This window comes from Myxine glutinosa, chromosome 2 (genome assembly GCF_964187855.1).
Source record: "Myxine glutinosa chromosome 2, kmMyxGlut1.1, whole genome shotgun sequence".
Taxonomy (NCBI): Eukaryota; Metazoa; Chordata; class Myxini; order Myxiniformes; family Myxinidae; genus Myxine; species Myxine glutinosa.
The window spans coordinates 242,891,150-242,904,957 of NC_136262.1; the positions used below are offsets into that span (position 1 = coordinate 242,891,150).

General features: G+C 42.2%; 1 protein-coding gene across 7 annotated transcripts in view; it reads right to left on the minus strand.

The window, feature by feature from the left end:
- Positions 1-13,808, minus strand: part of LCORL (ligand dependent nuclear receptor corepressor like) — a 212,492-nt gene that overhangs the window by 67,782 nt on the left and 130,902 nt on the right. For all 7 annotated transcript variants that reach the window (XM_078772400.1, XM_078772398.1, XM_078772401.1 and 4 more), the window contains exons 4-5: positions 11,926-12,037; positions 5,653-5,842 (exon numbers count right to left, since the gene is read on the minus strand). In XM_078772400.1, the coding sequence (XP_078628526.1) occupies positions 5,653-5,842; positions 11,926-12,037 (302 nt within the window). The remainder of the gene's footprint in view (positions 1-5,652; positions 5,843-11,925; positions 12,038-13,808) is intronic.

Sequence of the window (13,808 nt, forward strand, 5' to 3'; positions counted from 1 at the left end):
AGTGCTGTAGAGATTTGTCTGTCCGGCAGGCTTTCCCATCTCAGCCAAGGAATTTCTTTAGTTGTGTCTGAGTGGTTATTGGGTTCTTGGTCACCTCCCTGACCAATGCCATTCTTGCCCAATTGCTCAGTTTGGTCAGTCGGCCAACTGTAGGAAAAGTCTGGGTTGTGTCATATTCTTTCCATTTCCTAATGATGGAGCTCACTGTGCTCTTGGGAACTTTCAACACCAGAAATTGTTTTATGCCCTTCACCAGACCTATGCCTCCTCACAATTATATCTCGGAGTTCGACGGACAGTTTCTTGGAGTTAATGGTAGAGTTTCTGCTCTGACATGCGCTGTCAACTGTGAGACCTTGCATAGAAAGGTGTGATTCTTTATAAATCATGTCCAATCAATTAAGTTGGCCACAGGTGAACTCAATCAAGTTGTAGAGACATCTCAAGGATGATCAGAGGAAATTGGATGCACCTGAGCTCAATTTGGAATGCCATATCAAAGGGGTTGAATACTTATTAACTCAAATTTCAGCTTTTCATTTTTAATTATTTTGTAAAAAATTCTAAAAATAAATTCCAGTTTGGCATTATGGGTATTATGTGTAGATCAGTGACAAGAAAATCTCAATTTAAGCCATTTTAAATTCAAGGATGATATGTATTATTTTGTGGAAACTTGGGGATTTGAGGAAAATATTAATTGCATCACTTGCGACCAACTTCTAACTCCTGTCCAGCTGCTATTAATCGAGGTGGCTGGTCTTGCAGCACTTGGTCCATTCTGAACATTTTCATGTCCATCATTAAATGATTTGCCCCAGTCAAAATGGTTCGTCTTTAATGGGAAATATTCGACATTGTATGCAATCATTCCGGTGAACATCTCAACAGGCTGGGTGTTTTTGTTGACAACAGGTATTGTATGCTGTATTTTTCGTCGTACAAGTAGATACTTTTTCCCACGGAAGTCCTCCGGATTTAATACTCAGAATCAACTTATCTATGGTTTAAGACTGATTCTGTAGGTTGTTATAAATACTGTACCTTTATATTATAACAAACATGTTGAAAAAATATTTGCATTCCAAATTTATACCTGAAAGGTTGTCCCACAAAGTATTTCAAATAATATGCACAAAACAGCTCATTAATAACGATGACCCCATAAGTACTGTAGCTAGTGATGCTTTGTAAGTGTCAGGGAAGAATTAACACCCTTCATTGTTCTGGCAGGTTTTCTAACTACCGTAATTGATCTTGCTTTGCCTTATACTCCAAATCGACTTATCTGTGAATGAAGGAAAGAAAAATGGGGGAATTAGCTAAGTTGACTCATCCGCTGCAAAATATGGTAATAATTTGCTGTTTCAGTCTCTTTATTAACCTCAGTTCCCAACATCTTGAATTTCAATGCAGGAAACTCGCATGATTATAGGTTTTGGTGACCTAAACAACAAAGAGAATTTCTCCCATAAATTATCAATCTATAATGTATATACTGTCGACCCCGCTATTCGTTGGTCCCGCGATTCACCTGTTCCTCGTATTCATGGTTGATAAATTGCAACCTGCTTCTCTATTCGCAGCCAAATGTCCTGCGAATGAGGTTTTTCGTGGGTGCAAAAATATATTTTTATTCACGAGCCGCGAGCATAAGTTATAAAACCCATCTTTAACCAGGTATGCACAAAGCAGCTGGCCATACGCAAACAAACATCTTCTATGAGCCACGAGCATGGCCTGCTTCTACATTCTTCAACATTCGTGGCGCTGGCGCTGTGCTTCGCGTTTTCACGACTTTTGCGGCCACATAAAAATACGTAATTTAGCCGCACGAAAAGCGAGCTTCGCCGGATGTCCCACCAGCTGCCTAACACGTCATCCCTCCACGAATTACTGTACAGAATAAAAACACTTCATCATATCTATCACATGACCTATGTCGACATTCACGGGATTTTCATCGACATTCGAAAATTATCGTTAACATTCGCAGATTATCGTCGACATTCGCGGATTATCGTCAGCATTCGTGGATTATCGTCGACATTCGCGGATTATTGTAGACATTCGCGGATTATCGTCGACATTCGCGGATTATCGTCGACATTCGTGGATTATCGTCGACATTCACTGATTATCGTTGACATTCGCGGATTACCGTCGACATTCGCGGATTATCGTCGACATTCGCAGATTATCGTCGACATTCGCGGATTATCGTCGACATTCACGGGATTTTCTTCGACATTCACGGGATTTTCTTCGACATTCGCAGATTATCGTCGAAATTCACAGACTATCGTCGAAATTCACAGACTATCGTCGACATTCGCAAAATATCGTCGACATTCGCGGATTATCGTCGACATTCGCGGATTATCGTCGACATTCGCGGATTATCGTCGACATTCGTGGATTATCGTCGACATTCGCGGATTATCGTGGACATTCGCGAATTATCGTTGACATTCGCAGATTATTGTCGACATTCGCGGATTATTGTCGACATTCGCGGATTATCGTCGACATTCACGGGATTTTCTTCGACATTCGCAGATTATCGTCGAAATTCACAGACTATCGTCGACATTTGCAAATTATCGTTGACATTCGCGGATTATCGTCAACATTCTCGGATTATCGTCGACATTTGCGGATTATCGTCGACATTCGTGGATTGTCGTCGACATTCGTGGATTATCGTCGACATTCGCGGATTATCACAGATTATAATAGATATTCACAGATTTTCGCGATTCGGGAACCAATCCCCCCTTTTTCCATTGAAACAATGCCCCGCTATTCGTGGTTTCATCGTTCACAGCACTTTCCAGGAACATATCCCCCACAAATAGGGGGGTCCGACTGGACATTACACTACCTTACATAAACAAAAGCCGAGGTAAAATATGAACCACACCCATTTTTATATTATTATATCACAACATATAAAGTTTCACAATTAAGTTTGTGGCTGTGGATTTTGAAAATCTCTTGAAAGTTTACCTCAAACGAGAATTTAGATAATGGCGACGAACCTGCCTTCTTCATAATAGGCACGTATTTTGGAGCATGCCTTCCATCAAGTAAGAATAATCGCACTTAAATTGTTATTGTCATCACTGTTATTAATTTGAGAAGAAATAGTAGTTGTATGAAACTTAATTCTATGAGCCCTTCTTGAACTAAAAGTATTGTAAATGTATATTTAACTAATCCATTAACAAAATGGTGTTCTGCGAGTGAAAGTATGAGCATACAAATGAACGATTGCCACATGTTGTTCTTGCATTAAATCGAGAAGATAAGAATTAAGTTTGAGAAACGTGCAGAATTACTGCGGAAGTCACAAGACAAGGTGAGTGAAGCTAACGCACATTTACCCATCTTTGCAGGCAAATGGTGTCAGATTCAGTTATCAGGGCTGAGGTTTTACAAATACAATTTTCCAATTACAAATACTTCATTCCAATTACAAATATAATTTTACAGTTGTTAGTAAGTGGTTGCTTGGCTTCCTTGTTGTGTTGTGTGCTTCCTTGTTGTGTTGTGTGCTTCCTTGTTGTGTTGTGTGCTTCCTTGTACAAGTTTACCATTAAAAAAAGTTATACAAGATCAATGCATGAAAAAGTACAAAATAAAAGGCTTCAGTCAACCCTAACCCTAACCCTAACCCTATCAAACAGAACTACAGTATTAGGATTGGGCCCATACCCAGTTCCCTATCAAACAGAACTACAGTATTAGGATTGGGCCCATACCCAGTTCCCTATCAAACAGAACTACAGTATTAGGATTGGGCCCATACCCAGTTCCCTAGTAAACAGAACTGCAGTTTTAGGATTCGGCCTATACCCAGTTCCCTAGTAAACAGAACTGCAGTTTTAGGATTAGGCCTATACCCGGTTCCCTAGTGAACAGAACTGCAGTTTTAGGATTGGGCCTATACCCGGTTCCCTAGTAAACAGAACTGCAGTTTTAGGATTGGGCCTATACCCGGTTCCCTATCAAACAGAACTGCAGTTTTAGGATTGGCATGCCACTTGAACTTGAACTGCCGTTTTAGGATTTAGGACACCCTAACACCACGAGGCATGCCGCTTGCCCCGTGCTTGTGGGCAGCAAATGGGGTACGTGCAGCCAATCATGTCCTTTTGTTTGCACTTGGATCGTTGTATCAGCGGTGGCACCTTGCATGTACGTAATACTCGGTTGGTGATGTTGTTTTGACCACCTTATTTAATTTTGATGCAGAGGTGTTTACGTCATTAAGCTATCAACATGGGACGTGCCCAGACCAGTTGATCTCAAAACATGTGTGTCATTTGGTATGCTGTCTCTTCTGTTTTTCTTTTACTTCCTCCACAGAGTAAAAGTCTCATAGCCCAGGTGCATATGAAATGCCCAGTCCCTGGTGTTGGGCTAGCGGCTAGGGTGCCGGCTTAGGATCCTAGGAACCTGGGTTCGAATCCCGGTCAATCGCTGAATTAACGCCAGGGGGGTTGACTCAGCCTGTCATCCTTCCGAGGTCGGCAAATTGAGTACCAGTTCACTGGTAATTCCCTGCTTGTCGTTAAAGGCGGCAAAAAGGGTTGGCGTCAGGAAGGGCATCCGGCCGTAAAACATTGCTTCAAAAAGGGGACCGAAAAACAACAACAACCACAGTTCCCGAAAAAGGCCAACCCCCGCTTGCGGGGAAAAATGGCCTCTAAAGGTGGTTTTTTTTTTTTTAGTCAACCAAAGGTTCAGCCTTAATCTCAAGACGCTAAATCTGATGCTAAATTATAATCTGATGCTTAATCTGATGCTAAAGAAGCTATTTATACAAAACAGGCAACCACTTTTTACAGGTTGCCTCAATTTTTTAGAAAACCACTTTCTTCAATCCAAGTTTTTTGTTTTTTTAATCATGACCATGATTAAGAGTTCTTTACATTATATGTATGTGTGTAGATAAAAGGAAATTAAGAAGTTGGGAAGGAAGGAGAAAGGAGTCTGGGGTAGGAGAAAAAAGGAAGCGAAACTTATGGGACTTGTAAAATTATTCCATTTATTAATACCAGACTCAATAGCAATGTGGTTAAGCGAATCTACTATTGAGTCTGGTAGGTTGGTGGTTCGATTATGACTCTGGACGAGTCATACCAAAGATTAAAAAAAAAAATTGCATGTGCAGCTTCCTCACTTGATGCTCACCATTTAGCTGATGGAGCATGGATAAATGCCGGGGATTGCTGTTCTATGGGAGTGGGAGGTGAGGGAGAGTTCTTTGCAACTACTCCTGCTGACTGCGGAAATAAAAGTGGGCAGAGGAGGACATGACTTGTGCCCAGAATCCCATGTGAAGTTACGTCACTTCCACCAAGGCTGTATTAATATGAAGTGAAGTCCTGTTTCATGTCATGTCTGTATGTGTGTGCACGTGTAATTTGTGTGCCCTTTAAACAGCTCTTCTATGAGGCTTCGACTCTCAAAAAAAAAAAAAAAAAAAAAATCAATACAAGTACATGGTCCCTTGTAGAAAGTAATCACATGCTGCACTTTTCATGCATCAAAATCATATTGGAAAATAGAATAACAATAAGCCAGAGGTTACATTCGGAAAGAGTGCTTTAAGGAAGATGATGTGAAAAAGGGATGCATGCGCACCCAAGGGTGGAGGGATGTGGAATGAAAGCACGATCAAGTCTCTCCGTAAGAGTCCCTCTTGAAGACTCTCTCTCTTTGTCTGGTGCAGGGTCTTGCCTATGGGCATACTCGGCAGCAAATTGACGAATCATGCGGTACATTATTTCACGAGCAACCAGTGGGATTGCTGGGTTGCATGCCCTGGGGAATTCTGCAAAGATGAGAAGAGAGTGGGGTGGGGAGGGGGTGAAACCATGAAAATGCATTTTTGGTAAAATGTATGTAGATAGGTTAGACTCATCAAGGGTGGGCCCGGGGGGGGGGGAGGTTGTGGGGTAGGGGGATTATTTCTGAGGAAAGCAAGAGCTTTCTACAGATAATTATCAGGAATCACCATCACACGGAGTATGAAATGGTCTCAAGATCGTTTACAAAAAAGCTTCTGCCAACACCAGTCTGGAAGTGCTTTCACACTTAATTTTCTCATCAGAAAACTGATTTGTCAACAAATGCAAACCAATGCAACAATGATATTTCATGCTAGAAAGCAACATAGAATTGAGAGCAAATGACCAATTTTTTGAAACAAGCAATAAGATTTAGAGATGAAAAGATCATTTAGAAAAATTTAGAGATGATCATTCAAAGATTTAGAGATGAAAATAAAGACCGACCATGACAGGATTTATTTTCAGGAAATAAAACAAATAAATCGACCAGTCCTCAACAACGGAAAAAGCATTTATAAGGTCTATTCATTTCAGTCAGCTTCTGTGAGTGCTAAAAGCAAATTTTATGAACGTATGATGGCAAGTTTGAAACTTCATTCCGATAAGAGTAGATCAAAACAATTGCAAAGAAATTAATTTCCACATTATTGTGAGGTTTTCTTTTTCCCCTAGATTATTCCACGAGATTCCACAGGATTGATATTAAAGTCACCAACGAACTAGACGTACATGGGCCAGTTGGAAGGATCTATGAATGAGATACTCAACAGACAAAGACACGGCAACTTTTATTTTACAATATACAGTATTAGTATTTGCAATGAAAATATATAAATTGATGTCATTATAAAAGTTTTGGTGTGTGTTTGACTAATGCAAGTGTCTTTTTCAATTAACTTTATTTATGAAGGCACCACGTATATCAGGTACAAGTAATGTACACAGAAGCACTTGTTAGAAAGAGATTGGTGACCGACATTAGTAAACCGGAAAGTGGTGCTCTTCTCGACATGGAACATGAAGGTATCGTCGCCTACAAAAAAGACTAAATAGTTATTACCCTGCGCACATGAAGCAAAAAGTAAAGTTAAGCAATTGGTTCATGTCCGTCCATCTGTCTGTCTGTCTGTCTTGTCAGTTTATGATCGACGATAACATTTTTAAATTATATATATTAAAAAAAATAACCACCTTTAGAGGCCATTTTTCCCCGCAAAGCGGGGGTTGGCCTTTTTCGGGAACCGTGGTTGTTGTTGTTTTTTGGTCCCCTTTTTGAAGCAATGTTTTACGGCCGGATGCCCTTCCTGACGCCAACCATTTTTTTTTTTTTTTTTTTTTTGTATACAAGATCGAGGCTCGTGAAAGAGCGAACATTAATCACACAGAAAGACAAACAGACACATAAAACAAATAACATCGGGAGCGGTAGACAAGATGGGGAGAGAGGGGGAAGGACACAAACACAACATTTGAGAGCAGGGACCGAGAGACATGGAGACATCGAGAGATCTGTGGGAGGGAGAGGGCTTTGGGGGGGAGGCATGTGAAGGGGGGGAGGCATGTGAAGGGGGGGGGGGGTGGGAGAGGTATAAACATATGGACACTGCCAGGATTTCCAGGAAATAAGTTGGAATTTCAAACAAGGTGGATCTGGGGTGAATTAGTGGGGGTAGAAAAGATCAAGGTTATGGATGGGGGAAGATAAGAGATGGTGGTGAACAGCTGTTTTAAAGACCTGGAGGGAGGAGAGGGATTGAAGGGAGTGTGGGAGTTTGTTCCACAGGCGGGAGAAAAGAGGAATGAAAGAGTGAAGGTGAGCAGAGAGCCGAGATTTCGGCAGTTTAACCATCAGAGGGTTGCTGGCAGATCTTGTGCGACCTGTAGGAATATTTGGGGGACAGAGCACAGAGAGAGCTGGGGGAGCAAGGCCGGAGAGGAGTCGGTAGAAGACAGAAAGACCACCTACCTGCCTGCGGTGAGTGAGTGAAAGGCCCTCAGAGATAGCTTCATCGCGGGAGATTCCAATGATTTTGAAAGCTTTGGATTCAACAGCGTGAAGCCGAGCCAGGTGTGAGGCAGGAGCACCAGCCCATAGGGGAGAACAGTATTCCATAGAGCTGCGGATGAAAGCCTTGTATGTGGTGAGGAGCTCAGGTGTGCCGAGGAAGGACTTCGCACGACGGAGGATGCCCAGTCGGCGACTGGCTTTGGAGGCCAGCTTGGAAATGTGGTTTTCCCAAGAAAGATCATGGCAGATAGTGAGACCCAAAAGCTTGAGTGACAGAACTTCTTGGAGAGGATTGTTGAGAAAGTAGATGGGAGGGTTGTCCAGTCGATCTTTTCGGAGAGACATAGTAAGAGAGTGAGATTTGGCAGGATTGAAAGACATGTTCCACTTGTTTGACCAGTCTGTGATTTTGTCCAGGTCTTCAGAGAGTGAGGAGGCTGCAGACTGCCGATCTGAGGGAAGAGGAATGGAGCGGCAGAGAGTGGAGTCATCAGCAAAGAGATAGAGAGGATTTTCCAGAGAGTCAGAGAGATCATTGATAAAGACCAGAAAAAGCACAGGGCCCAGCACACTTCCTTGGGGAACTCCAGCCTGAACAGGAAGGGGAGATGAGAGAAATCCATTCAGGGCCACACGTTGACTACGACCAGAGAGGAAGTCCGCAAGCCATGCATGGAGATTTCCATGGATACCATAGGAGGAGAGTTTGGTGAGCAGAGCTGGGTGCCAGACCGTATCAAAGGCTCTTGATATGTCAAGGGAGACAGCTCTGATTTCCTGTTTGGCATTGAGGACCTCCATCCATTGTTGAGACAGCAGAAGCAGCATGTCCAGAGTAGAGTGACCTGGTCTGAAACCAAATTGATGATCAGAGATCAAGCCATTGGAGAAGAGGAAAGATTTCATATCCGAAGCAATGATGGATTCCATGACTTTGCTGATAATTGGGAGCAGGCTGATTGGTCTGTAGTTGCAAGGATCTGTTTTTGCACCTTTTTTGTGTAAAGCGGTAATGTTAGCTGATTTCCAGGATGCTGGCAGATGACCATGAGCAAAAGATAGGGTGAAAAGAACAGAGAGAGGGTGAGATAGAGCGGCAGAGCAGGATTTTAGGACCCGTGGGCTGATGCCGTCTGGTCCAGTTGCAGAATCAGAGTCGAGGTTTGACAAAAACTCCTCCACCTTGTCAGGAGAGAAGGACACAGAGTCCAGGAGCAGTTGGGTTCGACTGGGAAAGGAGGGAACAGAGAGAGATGGGTTTGGGACTAAGGATTTCGAGGCAAACACAGAGTTGAGGCATTCGGCTTTGTCACGTGCGATGTCAACTGTGTGGCCATTTGAGGTAAGGGAGGGGATGGAGGGGGAACAAACACCAGAAACGGATTTGACCAGACGCCACCAGGATTTGGAGGAAGGAGACAGGTTTGAGAGTTCATTCTTGAGTGAGGAGAGATAGTGCTTCCTGGCACTCCTGAGGGTAGACACACACTTGTTCCGAGCTTGGTGGAAGGAACTGAGATTTCCTTCAGTTGGATTAGCCTTCCAAGAGGCAAAGGCAAGTTGTTTCAGGGCAACTGCCTCACCACAAGATTCAGTGTACCATGGACGGGAGGAAGGGTAAGACAATTGAAGGCGAGATGGGATAAATCTGTGCATGAGAGAGATCAGTTTGCTTTGGAAGAATTCCCAGGAAGAATTGATGTCAGCGGCAGTGGAGATGGGAGACCAATCCAGACAATTTTGCCGCCTTTAACGACAAACAGGGAATTACCAGTGAACTGGTACTCAATTAGCCGACCTCGGAAGGATGACAGGCTGAGTCAACCCCCCTGGCGTTAATTCAGCGATCGACCGGGATTCGAACCCAGGATCCTAGGATCCTAAGCCGGCACCCTAGCCGCTAGCCCAACACCAGGGAATGTTAGATTTTGAACACAAATCGGAACATGAATTGGAAGACAAGTTTCTCGTTTCAACATTATTTAGGCTCAGCATTTGTCCCGATCACACATGCACAGAGAGGATTAAGATAATGTTTTGCTCTGTCTGCCAATCAAACAAAATTGAAAATCATCACAAACAGGAAACTCACTGTTTTTAAGGGCATTATAAAGGACACAAACAACATGCACAAATATAGCCAATTCAATTGATTGGACATGACTTAGAAAGAAAGAAACCTCTTTGTATAAGGTCCCACAGTTAGTTGACAGTGCATGTCAGAGCAGAAATTCCACCATGAAGTCCAAGGAACTGTCCGTAGAACTCTTAGATAAAATTGTAAGGAGGCATACATCTGGGGAAGGGTATAAAAACAAGGGAGTGGCCAGACGGAAGCGACTCCTGAGAAAAAGGCACATGACAGCTCGCTCACCAAAAAGCTACGTGAAAGGCTCTTTGCATAAGGCAAAACATTCTGTGGTCTGATGAGACAAAAAATGAACTCTCTTGACTGAATGTAAAGCGCTACTTCTGGCGGAACCGAGCACAGATCACCCATGTAACACCATCCCTCCCGTGAAGTATGGTGGTGGCAGCATCATGCTATGGGGATGCTTTTGAGTGGAAGGGACTGAGAGACTTCTAAGGATAGAGGGAACAATGAATGGAGCCAAATACAGGCAAATCCTTGAGGATAACCTGCTTCAGAGTGCAAAAGACCTTGACTGTGGTGAAGAATTACGTTCTAACAGGACAATGACCCGAAGCATACAGTCAAAGCATCACTGGAATGGCTTCAGAACAAGAACGTGAAAGTTCTTGAGTGGCCCAGCCAAAGCCTAGATTTGAATCTCATTGAGAATCTGTGGAAAGACGAAGATTTTCGTAGCGATATCCTTGGCTGTTCACTGACGCTCCCCATCCAACTTGAAAGAGCTTGAGCAAATCTGCAAGGAAGAATGGGAGAAACTTCCCAAATCCAGATGTGCAAAGCTGATAGACATACCCAGGGAGACTCAAAACTGCAATCACTGCCAAAGGTGCTTATACGAAGTATTGACTCAGGGGATTGAATACTCATGTAAATTAGATATTTCTGTATTTCATTTTTAGTTATTTTGTGAAAATTTCTAAAAAAGAAAATTCCACTGACATTATGGGATATTATATGTAGATCAATGAGAGACCGCCTTTAGAGGCCATTTTTCCCCACAGAGCGGGGCTCCTTTTTTTGGGCACCGTGGTCCCCTTTTTGAAGCAATGTTTTATGGCCGGATGCCCTTCCTGCCGCCAACCCTGTTAGTCGCCTCTTGCTACATGCAGGGAATTACCAGTGAATTGGTACTCAATTTGCCGACCTCAGAAGGATGACAGGCTGAGTCAACCCTCCTGGCGTTAATTCAACGATCGACCGGGATTCAAACCCAGCATCCTAGGATCCCAAGCCAGCACCCTAACCGTGAAGCCAACACCAGGCTCTTATATGTAGATCAATGACAAAATATTTCAATTTAATCGATTATAAATTCAGGCTGTAACACAACAAAATGTGAAAAAGTTGAGGGGTGTGAATACTTTCTGAAGGCACTGTATGTATTACAGTGCATGTACGCTGTATGTATGTCTTCTTTATTGAAGATTTGATCACAAAGTTCAATTGGTTTAAAAAAAAGTTATGGCCTGGACAGACACACTGAATAAATAACTGAAAAAGTAAATAAATAAAGAACCACGGAAGCGATTAATAAAACAGGGCGTCTTGCGCTTAATGTGCCGTCACTGATGACCATTCCTTTTTGCACCGTGATGATGCATAGGGCTGCCGAAGCAATTTCCTTGGCTATTGGGCACAATCCTGGACGGGTCGCCACTCCGACGCAGGATACATGTGCTATCATTATGCACTATTATTATGTACTATTATAATCTATCATCATCGGTTACCTAATCCCAAGAGGTGAACATTATGGGTGAGCTCAATTTCATACGAGTCAAAAACATCCATCTCTATTTCCAAGTGGAGGGAAGGTGGAAAGGAGTAGGGGTGACGTGAGAGTGGAGTGGAGGAGTATATATAAAGACCACGCATATAAAAAAAAAGTTTACATTATGTACCTTTCCGTTGGAATAGTGCATGTAAAAATGTTTCGGTCTCTCTCTCAAACTGCTCAGCAGCATCTGTTGAGTCTGTAGCATCATCTGATCCAGCTGGTGATGCCAAATGCTCCTGAAAACAATAAATGGGAAATTGATGCTATATCAGTCAGGCACTGACAGGACAAAACATTTCAAAACTCCATTACATTATTTACACCAATTTGAAAGAATTTTTTTTTTTGCAAGGGTGTGGTTTCATTTCAAACAATGGCCAACTAATCTTGTTAAGGACTGGAGTTGATCTCTGTCGGTGGAAAATAAGGACAAATCTTCACAACCAAATGTTAACTAAGGTACGCTAACTGCTGTGAGAAAAAAAAAAAGTGAAGCGACATTTTGGGTGTGCTCCTTTTTGGCAGGATATAATCTAACATAGTCTCTGGCACTTGACGTTTTGGACGTGATGGAGGGAGGGCTCATGCCTGAAACGTTTTCACCTTTTTTTGTCATGGTGGTTAGCATACCTGTCATCATTTGGTTGAGAAGACTTGTTGTCCATTTTCAAACCAAGCTTGGCTTAAAACATATGTCAGAATAAACACAAGGTTAAAAAAAAAATCTAATTTACTAAGTACCTGAAAAACCTGTCACAAACTGATAACATTTACAACTTTTATAATTCCACTATCCACGAATCGGGATGAAAATTAATCGGATCTCTCAAGAAGTGTAGCTAAGCTCAAAGTGGTCATCAGACACTTTAATGATTCAACCTTACATCATGCCAATGCAAAGGAGGAAACTGATGTATGCCTCCCATTAGAGTCCAAATGGCATTGCTAATACACAGAAAGAACAAAGCATGTACAGTTCCATTAAAGTGATCTTTTAACCTTTGCTATGACGTGCGTGCAGAATGCAGTTTCATTAGCACTGTATGGCCCGATAATGTTGCAGGCAAAAGCCTCAAAATTGAAGAGGCAAACAGAGGATAAAAGCAGCCGCATTATGTAATCCGGATAATAACCGGAACATATATTTCGAGAAAATTGAAAAACTAACACTAGCAGCAATAACTATCTTCATTACTCTACAATAACACTGTGATGGTTACAATAACAGTGTTACAATAACACTGTAACAAATAAATGATTGGATTTCAATACTTAAGAGGGACATATAAATTTAACCTAATAAAGTCAAATTGCAAAGAATGCAATTAAAACAGCTTAAAATAAAGATGAGGGTGGGGGTGGGGGGGTGGGGGGAGGGGGAAACGTTTCTTTTGTGTTCTTCCTGATAACACTGCAACCAATCCCTGCAGAAAACCGATTTTTCAAAATGCCGGCCACATTTTCCATACAATAATCATGTAACTTTGTATAAACCTAACTTTTACCATTGCACACATTTCTAATGTTATCAACTTGGTTGTGGGGTGGCTTTGAAGGCCACAAAGTACAAGTTGATTTTTTGTGTTGTGTATTTTTTGTGTTGTGTATTTTTTGTATTGTGTATTTATGGTGTATTTTGTGTTGGGAAAGGAGGTGCATTGAGCACACTGCACAAGCGCTAGCACATCTACACTTGCCGCTGGAAATTGTCCGAGCCCAATTTTTCTGAGCCCGAATTGAAAACAAAACAAAACGGGACAAGGCGGGAATCCAGAATCAATCTCCCACTATTTTCCAGGAATTCCCAAGTTACAATTTACTCGGAAGAAACACTAGCTTTTGGGCTATATTTGTTGGAAAACTTTTCTCAGCCCAAGCTCGAGATAATTAGGGTTGCACCCTCTATAATCGCCATCATATGTGGCGTGTTAGCGGTGTGGTACAAAAGACAAGGTAGAAGATAATGAGCACTAAAATGTTATACTGAACTGTGTTGACCGAAGTCCT